This window comes from Theobroma cacao, chromosome 4 (assembly GCF_000208745.1).
Source record: "Theobroma cacao cultivar B97-61/B2 chromosome 4, Criollo_cocoa_genome_V2, whole genome shotgun sequence".
In the NCBI taxonomy this organism is placed as follows: Eukaryota; Viridiplantae; Streptophyta; class Magnoliopsida; order Malvales; family Malvaceae; genus Theobroma; species Theobroma cacao.
This window is the reverse complement of record NC_030853.1, coordinates 3,948,634-3,960,848: the sequence shown is the minus strand read 5'-3', so window position 1 is coordinate 3,960,848 and position 12,215 is coordinate 3,948,634. Positions and strand designations below refer to the sequence as shown.

Genomic DNA, 12,215 nt, shown 5'->3' with positions numbered 1-12,215 from the left:
TTTTTATCTTTGCTTTAAATTGTTGCACTTAACTTTGCAAAACTCATTTTACAAATTGCTTATGCCTTGATTTCATACTCATTACAAAATTGGTTTGTGTCTTTGTTAAAACCGTTTTTCAACCATCACAAATTGTACATTCCTTGTTGAAAAGATTTTTTGAAATGTTTTTCTCAAAGTTGCCTTTATTTGATTTACATTTGAAGAATGTTTAAGCATTTCAAAGTAACCATTTATCTATGATTGATTAAGTAGCTTTATTAAAACTTGCATATACATCAATGTTTTTGTTGAAATTCCTCTTATAAGTTTTCAAAATAAGTTTTCTAGTCTAGGATTAATTTTTAAGTCTTTATAATCAACCACAATATTGTTTGAAAGACACTGGAGTTGATTTGAGGAAAGAATTACAATCAAGAGAATTTTTATAGTTGATTACAGCTAATTGTTTTACACTTTTCAAATTTTTTAAAATCTAATTCACTCCATTTTGGATATTTTCATTGGGCTAACGTTTCTAACAATTTAGATTTTTTTTTTGTTTTTTACTTTAAAAAATCTAAAATTTTAATAGAGGATATTTTTGTCATTTATTACTTATTCTTAAAATTATTCCTATCAACCAAATAATGTAATAAGTCATAATAGCAATTCTTATCTTATTCTATTTTCATGAATCAATCTACATAATAGTTATTCTTCTCTTATTCTTTTCATATGGAATGGCAATTCTATTTTCATTATATTCCTTCTTACGAACCAAACATACCAAAAGGGGAAGGTAATAGATATTCCAACATTTTAAAAGATTTTGATGAATAGCCATTCTTTGGAATGACTATTCTTTCCTCCAAAAATAAAACCAAATTAATGGAGAAAATTTTTTAAAGAATAAAGGGGGAATGGCCAACTAAAACATGCAGTAAGTATTAGTTATTCCATGCTTAATGGAAGAGCATCTAAGAGTTGAAAGACTAATATGCCTTCACTCATTTGAGAGAATTACAATTAAATACTTATAAAAAGTTTCTTTCTTTCTCATTATTCTCTTTTTCTTTCTTTCTCTTCCTATTCGTACTTTCCCCTTTTTTCTCTAATTTCCTCCTTTCACCATCGAAGGGCGGTAGTGGCTTTAGGACTAGATCTGGAGCACTTCGACCAGATCCAATTAAGAAAACCTTGAATTTGGTGTTCACGACTAGATCTGGTTACGAGAAGCTCTAGATCTGGTGCTTTCCAACTAGATTTTCGTGGTTAAATTTGGTATTCCACGACCAAATCCAATTAAGTAAAGTGTTGATCTGGTGCCCTAGTGGCCAGATTTGGCCACAAGGAATGTAAAATTAGCGCATTGTTATGCCAGCCAAAGGCGAAGAAAAGAAAAGAAAATAAAAGAATTTAAAACAAAAAAAGTTTAAGTTTTTAATTATACGCTATAAAAAGTTAACATTTTAATTAAAAAAATGATTAAAATGATTAATATTTTAATCATAATAATGTTTAAATTATAAATAAAATAATAATATTTTAAAATGATACTAATTAAATTTATAAATAAAATATTAATATTTAAAATACGAATTATTAACATTTTAAATAAATTATAAACTATGAATATTTAAAAAATAAAATAAAAATAAATAATCACATATTATAATAAAATATATTTTTATCACTTATTATTTTATTATTTCAAAATTATTTTTACCAACTAAAGGTTACAATAAGTCATAATAACAATGTTTATCTTATTTGATTTTATTAACCAAACTATATAATAATTATTTTTATTTTATTCTATTCCGAAAGAATAGCTGTTTTGTTTTATTCTATTTCACGTGCTTAATATTTTCAATAAATTATAAATTATTAATATGTTATTTGTTTTTAAAAATAAAAAAATCATATTAAAGTTTTAATTAAACATTTGTTAATACTTTAATAAATTATAAAAAATTTAAATATTTTAAATTGAAATCATAAATTGTAATAAAAAATATTTTTATCTTTTTATCATTCATTCATTTATTGTTTCAAACTATTTTTACTAATAAAATATTGAAATAATATGATAATAAGTAAACCAAATTATGTGAATATAGAATAATTATTCTAATTCTCTTTATTTCAAGGAAAAAACATAATAACCTGCGCATTACCTTTCAGCTTTTCTATTCGCTGAAGAGTAATAATTAAAAAATGAGCCGCTCCTTTAATAAACTCCCGCTCGAATTCAAAACCAAAAATTCAAAAGGGCAGATGCAGAGTGCAGAGGAGAGATGAATGGATAGACAGAAAGACAAGGAAACCGAAAATGAGAGAGCAAGAAATGGCTGAGACACAACTGATCGGCAAAATTGCCAAAATCTTCGACGAGGCCAAAAACTCCAACGCCACCCATCACCGCAAGCTGAAAGAGCTCTCAGCCGTCCGATCAAAATCCCCCTCCCTTCATCAATTCTCTGCCGCCTTCGCCAGAACCTTAAACCCTCTCTTTCAAATCCAAAAGCGAACGGCCTCCGTGGAACGCGTCGTACGCTTCGTTTCAGCCTTTGCCAGCGCCCGAGACCCCAATGACGCTGTCGCTAGCGATGAGTTCTTGGAGGGCTTTTTAAAGTTTCTCTTGGTTGGCGCTGCGGCCGCTAATAAAACCGCCCGATTCAGGGCTTGCCAGATTATTTCCGAGGTCAGCTTGTTCAAATTCGACTTTTTTAGGATTTTGTGTGTGTGTGTTGCTTAATGATATCAATGGATAATTTATATTTTAAACAGATCATACTGCGGCTGCCTGATGACTCAGAAGTGAGCAATGAACTATGGGATGAGGTGATAGAGTTAATGAAATCTCGGGCGGTGGACAAGGTTCCTCTGATCCGCACACTTGCTGTTAGGGCGCTTTCACGATTTGCGAATGATGCTGAAAACAGCGATATTCTTGATTTATTTCTCGAGGTCCTTCCATTGGAACAGAATCCGGTCAGTCTCTGAACTTATTTTGTTTGCTTTTTCGATGGATTTCCTGATTTGGCATGAAAATCTTAACTTCTGTAAAGGTTTTTAAAGCAAAATAATGAAAATTTCTTAAGAATTCTCGGGAGCTACTGTTTACAGGAGGTTCGTAAGACCATTGTGTTATCCTTGCCTGCTTCCAATACAACTTCCCAATTAATCATAGATTGTACAATGGATGTCAGTGAGTCAGTACGCAAAGCAGCATACTGTGTTATAGCTAACAAATTTCCTCTTCATAGCCTCAGGTACTGCTGCATCTTTATCCCATACTTGTGCTGTATCCTATGTCTTTCATTTAATAAGTTCTTACATCTTGTTTTGTTTAATTTGCTTGGTCTGTTAGCATCAAGCAAAGGACAATAATTCTTCAGAGAGGACTTGCTGATCGTTCTTTGGCTGTTTCGAAGGAGTGTTTGAAGTTAATGACAGATCAGTGGCTTGCTAAGTGCTGCAATGGAGATCCTGTAGAACTTCTCAAGTATCTTGATGTTGAAACCTATGAATCAGTTGGGGAGTCTGTAATGGAGTCTCTTCTTAGAGCTGGCTTAGTAAACCTGGATGATGGGCAAAGTATGCGGCAATATGTATTACCAGCATCAACCAATGAAAGAATTGAAGGTTTGTGGAGATTTTGGATATGCTTGCTAAATGAGTAATGATCATCTTTTTTTTCACTTTTACAATTCCACAATCTATGTAAAAACTATAATAATAACCCTGGAAACATGTTTGTGGTGGTTGAAGTTGCCCTGCAAAAGACTTGGATGTAAACACTTTCTATTGCTTAATATGATCCTTTTGGATGTGTTAAGTCTAGTATAAGGTAGCCTTGGGTTACATCCCTGGCAGTTTTTATAAAATAATTTCATTTATGAAAGACTTTTAACAAACGTCTCCGTATTGTTTTGTGGAAAATGGAGAACGATTTAGCATTGTGCGGACTTAGGTGGTTCAATTCCTCCCACATGACTGGAATGTGTTCTTCAACTGGGGGGTTGGGTAAGATGCAGATGTTTTGGCTTTGGATTGCAGCCTTCTGTGCTACTCGTAGTACATTTTGCTTGTGCAAAATTTGAAAGGATTGAGTACAGAGCAGGTTTTTGAATTATGTAACCAAAAGAATTATATAAAAGTATAAATTGGGCATGATATTATTTTCCCTGTGTTTTTTTTTTCTTTTATTTGTAACAAGTTGGTTATTTAATTTCCAATTTTTTGTTGTTCCAAAATTTAAAGAAAAGTCCTGCTTTTTTATTTCCATAATAAATGCATGAAATCCAATATGTTTGGCATTTTCTGAGTTTTTCCAATACAATGATTAATAACGAAGAATTATGTTTGTACTTCCTTTGAGTAGCAGTATGTTATTCTTAAATTTGTACCTCTTCAGCTGGTTATTAGTTTACTTCAATGATTGTTTCTTGGATTTCGTGTTAGGAATGTCAAACCAATTTGCCATACTTATATTGCTTAGATTAACAGGGAAAGCATATCTTGTAACACTTCAGTTTATACAAGCAAAAAATTCTATCTTGATTTTTTCTGATACTATTCTAGGAGATTTAGCAGATTTTTCTGCAAGCATCCAACTAATGGAACCTGAGGTCTCTCTTTATTGGAGGACAGTATGCAAACATTTGCAGATGGAAGCACAAGTAAGCTTGTTATTCATCTATATCTTTGACTGTTTATTTATTCTTTTCCAAAATTATAGGACATATATTTAATGAGTACTTTCTTTTATTTCTTCTGGCCTATGTAATCACTTTTAGAGTTCCCTTGTCGTGAGGGTTTGAAATTGGATGACACAGGTTACTGCTTTGATAAAACTTAGGACTTTTATTTGATCACAATAGGGGCGTTTTATGATATTCCTGGATAAACTTCTGGTTTTGGGATTAATACAAGGTGTTTTTAATAATAGTATATTAATATTCTCCTTTTTGAACTTATATAGCATTTTTAATACTTAAGCAACTGGTTTTGAAACAACTCTTTGACAAGTGGGAGTGTTAATGTATAACAAATACTTTCCAAAGAATATGCTTTGACTTAAACTCTTTACATCAAGAAAAATGGCAATAATTTTTAAACCATGTCTTTGTTTACATTGGTTGTTGAAGACCAAATACTTTTATCATTTCATTCAAAGTACTCTATAATGTTAAACTTGCTAGCAAGAGAGTACTTGGTCTGGCTCTGAACAAGCATTTCTTCTTGTTCCTTATATGTACAATGTTTCATCTAAGGACAATATATAATTTTGTTATTGTCTTTGACCATTCAATGATTTTTAACCATAGGCATGTTCTTTCATCTGTTCAAGTTATTTTTTTTTAAATAGTTCTCTCTACTCCCAAATTTAATATTAAGAAACAGTGGTAGTGAAACAATGTTGTGACAGGTAACAACTAAGATGGTCATTTTATCGTATTTGAAAGTTATTTTTTTTTAATGTTTACAGCTTGAATTGTTAGAAAATCATTCTACAGAAATGTCTTGCTGAGTGCATTACATGACTGTCCTTGTATTAATATTAAATCAGCTTTTGATGATTAAGAATCTTTTCGGGAAAAGGATGATTTCGATGAAGATGTTAGTGGGAATCATATGCCAGGATTCACAAATATTTTTATAATTTAGAATTTTCATTTTACTTGGAAAACACTACTTACAAAAACATAGAAAATGCGCTGAGAGTGCTATAAGGCATCTACTCAGATTTGCTATTGAATTGTAAGTTTTGCAAAGAGAAATAAAAGAAGAATTGGGGTGTGAAATGGTACAAAATTCAAAGTTTTTAAAAGAATTTCTAAAGGGGCCAGCTTTTATTAATCATAGCATGAATAGAGTCTAATGTAATATTTTGACAATCTTTTTCAGGAGAAAACCTAAAGCTTGGTAACTTTCTAGCATCTGATATGCCTGTTCAATCTTTGTAATTAGCTTAATTTGTCAACATAAGTACAAAAAAGGACCTGAAAAGATGTAGTTTTATTATTTGAGATCTCCTTGAGTTGAAATGAGAAACATGTCATTAAGTTATGACTATAAATCACGTTTTGTGCTGTCAACTGGATCCCCAAACAACCTTTACCATATTTTCTTTTGTTGTCACTTAAAACAGGTTGATGTTTTATACCTGAGTCTCAACTTAGCCATGATAGCTCTTGCATATTGAACTTGCTTTTGCAAATTTATTTGTATTTTATTTATTTTTTTTTATAAAATTCGCAACATAAGAAGATTTTATTTAGTTTTATATCAATATAAGAATGAAGGATGGCATGCGATTTTCTTCACAGTTTTTAGACCTTTGATGCTGATGTTTTGTTAACAATTATTCTTAGAGTTAATAACATTGCATAAACTTTCACGATAATATAGAACATAACACATTTTTCAACAGGCTAAAGGTTCTGATGCTGCTGCTACAACAGGAACTGAAGCAGCTGTATATGCTGCAGAAGCTTCAGACAACAACGATCTCTTAGATAAAAGTCTTCCTGAAACTGTCTTTGATTACATAGATTTGGTCAAGGCTCATATTGATGCTGGTGGGTTAGGTTCTTTTGATCAACAAATGTGTAAAGTATTTGTTCAACTTTATATATTCTAATTTGACCACATAATTTCAGGGGCAAATTATCACTTTGCATCTCGACAGCTACTATTGCTCGGCGAAATGCTTGATTTTTCAGATGCTACAATCAGGAAGGTTGCTAGCTCCTTTGTGCAGGACTTACTGCATAGGCCTCTTGAACATGAAGTGGATGATGAAGGCAACAAAGTTGTGATTGGAGATGGCATAAATCTTGGTGGCGGCCGAGATTGGGCTATTGCAGTGGCGAGGTTGGCAAGGAGGGTTCACTCTGCCACTGGTGAATTTGAAGAAGTTATTCTTGGGGTTGTAGAAGAGCTTGCACGTCCTTGCCGGGAGAGAACTGCTGACTTTATGCAATGGATGCACAGCCTTGCTGTTACTGGTCTTCTCTTGGAAAATGCAAAATCATTTCATTTTGAACTGCTTCATTCTTTGTTGCTTCCTGGGGTATGGATGTGGTTGAATCTTTCTGTTCTATTTTGATTCCACTTTATTCATAATGAAATGCTAAAGTCCTACGTTAAATAGCCTCATGTCTTCAATGATGCTTTTCTATTCTTACCTCTTAATATAATATGCATGTGCTTCAAGTTTCTATATTACCTGTACTTGGGGGTGAGTGTCGGATAAAGGTACGTGTCCAACACGGGTATGGCCAAATTTTTCTAAGTTTTCCCATATATTTGGAGGGTAAGACATCCATACCAATGTCTGTTGGATATGTGTTGGATACGGGGTACTTCAAGGAAAATGAAGAGTTGGAGTAACATAGTCAATTTTTGTTGCTTCCTGGGGTTTGGACTTGGCTGATTCTTTCTGTTTTATTTGGATTCCACCTTGTTATTCATAATAAAATCCACAAGGCCTACATGAAATAGCCTTAGCTCTTCACTGAGTATGGTTTTTTATTCTTACCTCCTAATTATATGCATGACAAGATGCATAGTTTGGTTTTTTCCTTAAATTCTCTAGGGCATATTTTATATTTTATATTAATTTGTTCATATTGTCATGTGCATTTATTTTCATTTGTGAAGTATCTATTTGAGGAAGGGTAAGAATATAAAGAGCAGAACTTATAGCAAATGAAAGTCAGCTTCTCTGCATTAACCTTGATGCAAATGTGCTTAATATATATTCCATGTACATGCAATTGTTATGAGTTTGCCTAGCTTTTAGATGTTTTAAATTGCCTAAGTAAAAATAATTGTCTAAAAATTTATTTTTTGGAAGGATTTAACAATTGATATGGACTATAAAATGCAGGCAAAACATGTTCACTTGGATGTGCAGAGGATAGCTGTCCGGTGCCTAGGTTTGTTTGGGTTGTTAGAGTATAAACCAAGTGAAGAACTACTAAAGCAGTTGAGGATCTCCTATGTTAAGGGCCCTTCTCCAATTAGCACAGTTGCTTGTAAGGCATTATTTGATCTTGGGATGTGGCATGGTCCTCAGGAAGTTGATAGGGCCATGGGACTTAACTTTTCTACACAGCTCCAAGAAGATAACATGCCTGCTAGTCCTGTAAACTTTTCTGACACAGATGGAGATTTGAATATTCAATTACTTGATCTCTTATATGCTGGATTTATGACAAATAATTGGGGCACAGCTCAAGAAAATGATGAAAGTGAATCAGTCCAAGCTGTTCTTGGAGAGGGATTTGCAAAGATCCTTCTTCTAAGTGAGAAGTATCCAAGTATACCAGCCTCTTTTCATCCTTTGCTCTTATCCAAGCTGATTATCTTGTATTTCAGTGACAAATCGAAGGACCTACAGAGGTTGGTGGATCTGAGCCTCTCTCCTCTCTCTTTTACTTTATAAAATTATTCTCATCTTCTTTACAATGATGGCCATTACAACACGTTTTTCTTTTAACTGTTGACTAGATTGAAACAGTGTTTATCTGTTTTCTTCGAGCATTACGCTTCCCTTTCAGCAAATCACAAGGTAGGCAATACTAAATTCTGGATATTATGTGTTTTTTGTCAACACAGACACAGAAGTTATATGTCCAAAGTGTCAAGACTTGTTTGTTGATGATGATAATTTTAATTTTGCAATCACAGAAGTGTTTGTCCAAGGCTTTCATTCCAGTCATTCGTTCTATGTGGCCTGGTATAAATGACCATTCTGGAGGTTCTTCTTACATGGTGTCCAACATGCGTAAGCGTGCAGTACAAGCTTCAAGATTCATGCTGCAGATGATGCAGACTCCCCTATATGTGAAAGAGACTGAAGTGGAGGATGATAATGGTTGTAAGACATCACAACAAGTCATAGATGGTTCTGAACAGCCTTCAGTAGAATGTGGGGAAGAGGGACTTGCAATACGCATAGCCACAGAGGTAATTGTTCGCAACTGTAAATTTATTTTGTGGTTTATGATTGCCCTTAAAATGCTAAAGGATGAATACTCAAATTATTATGTCTTTGCTTGATAAGCAATGTCTATAAGTTATGATTGTTACATTGTAATAGCCTTATAGGTAGTCTTTTCTTTTTCTTTTTGCTTTCCCCTTGGGATTCTACAAACGATATGCTACCTTGTCCCATTAAAGTTTTCACATAAAAAAAAACTAAAATCTTTAATTAATTAATTAACTGGACAATTAAGAAAGAACTTGTGTTCATATTACTAACATTGTTAAAGTTTAGTAGTTAACAACTGGAAGTGAAATTTAACATTTCCCAATATAATGATTTATAAAAATTTGTCATTTTGTATCCATGACAATTTCAACTGGCTGGAGGGAATTTTATTTTTAGTGGTTGAATTCATATCAGTCCTCTAAACCAGATTATTATTAAAATCCTGTTTTCTTTTACGCCTTGAATAGACATTTTAACAAAACTTGCAAGAATGTTCTCCATCAATCTTACTTTGGGTTGTGGTGCTGGTCTTTCCACCTATTTTTCTGAATATCCAGTATCCTTGATTGCAGAGAGAACTAACAACTGTTATTAACCCCTATTTCTTGAAGTCCTATACATCTAGTCATGTGCTGTTGGTGAAAATTACATCATTAGTACTCTAAAACCAAGTAAATTCCTCTGGAATGGTTTTAGTGCTCTGTCGAAGAGATTAATATCTAACTAGTAGGTTCTCAAATGATTATTCACCTGCTACAGCTTGTTTTCTATGGCCATACCCTCATCAAAATCAATCCTTTGATAAGATCTCTGACCAAACCAAAAGTTGTTACAACCAAATAGCAACTTAGTGCCAAGCAGACTTCTATTTAATGACTTTAAAAGGGCGATATTATTTCTTCAGTCTGGATTTTCTTCAGTGCAGTTTTAAAGTATATGCGATTATCACATCGCTTTAGCCTTCCCTTCAAAGGGCTGAAGGGTGGTGAGAATAAAGTAGACATCAAAGCTTTTGACATTTTCATTGTGTACATATATTATAGGACAATATTGGAAATCAAGATACTTAATTTCGGATGGAGTACATTTACTGTGCTTATATTCAGAAGATTCACTTCAAAGCAATTCCTATGTGCTGATGATTTCTGCTTCTCCATGGATGCAAAAAAATTTTGTTATTTTGTTGCATTGAAAACCATGGATGTGTTGCATGGAAGATGGGTATGCCGGTTGGCATAAATCTTTGAGGAAGACTACCTCATTTTTGAACAAACTAATTTGATACCTACTAATTTGTTACTCTTATGCCTTCCCAAGGTGGTGAGGTTCCAAGCGAAGAAGACACCAGCGGAGAGGTCATATGTTGCAGCTCTATGTAAAATACTTGCCTCTCTCCATTTCCGCTTATCAGAACAAGGGCCAGTAAAGATAATGCGGAGGCTTTTGAGTCGTGCGTGTGAATGTGTGCTGGGAGAGAAAGATGTTGTAAAGGAGTTGAAGCAGATGGCTGAACGTCTTAAGGAACTAGATAGACATCCTGATCAGGATTTGTCTGAAGACGAAGCTAAGTTGATTTTTGGTGAGTTTCTTGCACTCACAGGAAAGATATTAATTTGAGGATGTCGTGCTCTGCATGTCAAATGGGAACTTTCTGTTCGAAATATTATACAAAATCTGTCTGACAACATAGATGGCATAGTCTTGTGTTGAAGAATACTTTTCTGGAAACAAACTAGTAAAATTGTCCAGAGCAAACATGAATTGTGTCCAATTTTGGCCTGCTTTTTGTTCTTTTCTTTTTTGGGATAAGTGCCTGCTACTTGTTTTCTTTCTGTTATTGTTGGGTGGGCATGTGTCGGTCTTTTAACACCAAACTAAATGTGTGCCCTCTCAATGTTTTGTAGGAAGGTTAGACCTTGAATTCGACTTAGATATGGATGGTTCCACTTCAGTTCCACAAAGCCCAGCCCCACGCTCAACTCGGCCAATTCGTGTAAGGAGACGGGTGAGACGTGAAGAAGTTAGTTCTGATGAAGAAAAATCACCTGCCTCTTTCCAATCTGTGGTTCCCACCGTTCCTGGCACTATAGGCACTCGCTCACAAAGGGCAAGCAAGACTGCAGCACTGGCCAAGATGACTGCGAGTAAAGCTGCAAGGACAGAAGAAGATGGTGATGAAAATGAAGACTCAGATGTCACATCTGAGGATTCTCAAGAATCAGATGAGCTCACTGACTGAAACCAGAGCCGGTTAATACTCCTTACCTTATAACCCCTTGTCATTTATCTGTTGCTGCTATGATCTTGTTCTGAATATTGCAATTAGGCTCCAGATTTTTGTATTGATTATATGTGGTGCGAGTGTTTCCAATTCCAGGTTCGGGTTGGGGCATGCAACTCGTGGAATTAGCATACAAGTGCATTTGCTCCTCTGATGCCTCTCATGCAAGTTCATGAGCTATGTTTACTTCCAGGTATTTCTGTTTCTTCAGGTTCTATTGGCTATATGTTCTTGGCATTAAGCCTTGCTGGTTTAGCGGGAGAAGAGCTACATGTTATTGGTTTCTTGGGTTAAGCCTTGGGTGGTTTTTCCTCAAATGTCCATTAAGCCCAAAAGTATTTTAGTTTCGAAATGTCCATATTACCCCCCCTACGTTCATGAAATTAACACCACTCAAATATGAATCTCATTGCTAAAACTTTCCATAAAGATTTGGCTTTTGTGTGTCATGTTTTGCCCTTCACTCGAATTTGTATGCAGGTTCGTGATAGCCATTAAACAAAACCCATAATATAATAAATATACAAGTGTATTTTTTTACAGTAATTAAAAAAATATTAATGGTATTATTGAAGGGTAAACAAAGAAAGGAGACAATGATTAAGTACTTGTACAGAGAAAGAGTAGCCTATGTTTTGTGTATAGCTGTTTCTCGGTAAACAAGTTATTAATCATAGTATGAGTGCAGAATGAGGTAGAGTTAGAGATGGAAAATAACGAGTCAGATTGTTGGGCAGTGAGTAATAGGTAACTATTCCAAAAGCATATAGCCATTCCCACACAGATTTATGTCCTTATGCGGGAGACATCTTGTGTCAACATGTTCGCCACATGCCACGTGATCAACATTGCACCATGGCAAATTATCATCCATATTGGAATCAAAAAAGAAGAAAAGAAAACATACATTAATTTCAGAAGTCAAAGTCTGTCTCTTCACGTGTC

At 34.1% G+C, this 12,215-nt stretch overlaps 1 protein-coding gene across 1 annotated transcript; it reads left to right on the top strand.

Annotated features, from left to right (window-relative positions):
- LOC18601211 (condensin complex subunit 3) lies at nt 2,273-11,699 on the top strand. The gene is made up of 13 exons (XM_018119580.1): nt 2,273-2,686; nt 2,773-2,976; nt 3,112-3,257; nt 3,356-3,630; nt 4,570-4,667; nt 6,422-6,569; nt 6,651-7,063; nt 7,883-8,397; nt 8,506-8,566; nt 8,686-8,964; nt 10,307-10,568; nt 10,894-11,239; nt 11,367-11,699. Exons 1-12 carry the CDS (start codon nt 2,315-2,317, stop codon nt 11,226-11,228), a joined length of 3,108 nt encoding a protein of 1,035 aa, XP_017975069.1. The 5' UTR covers nt 2,273-2,314; the 3' UTR covers nt 11,229-11,239; nt 11,367-11,699.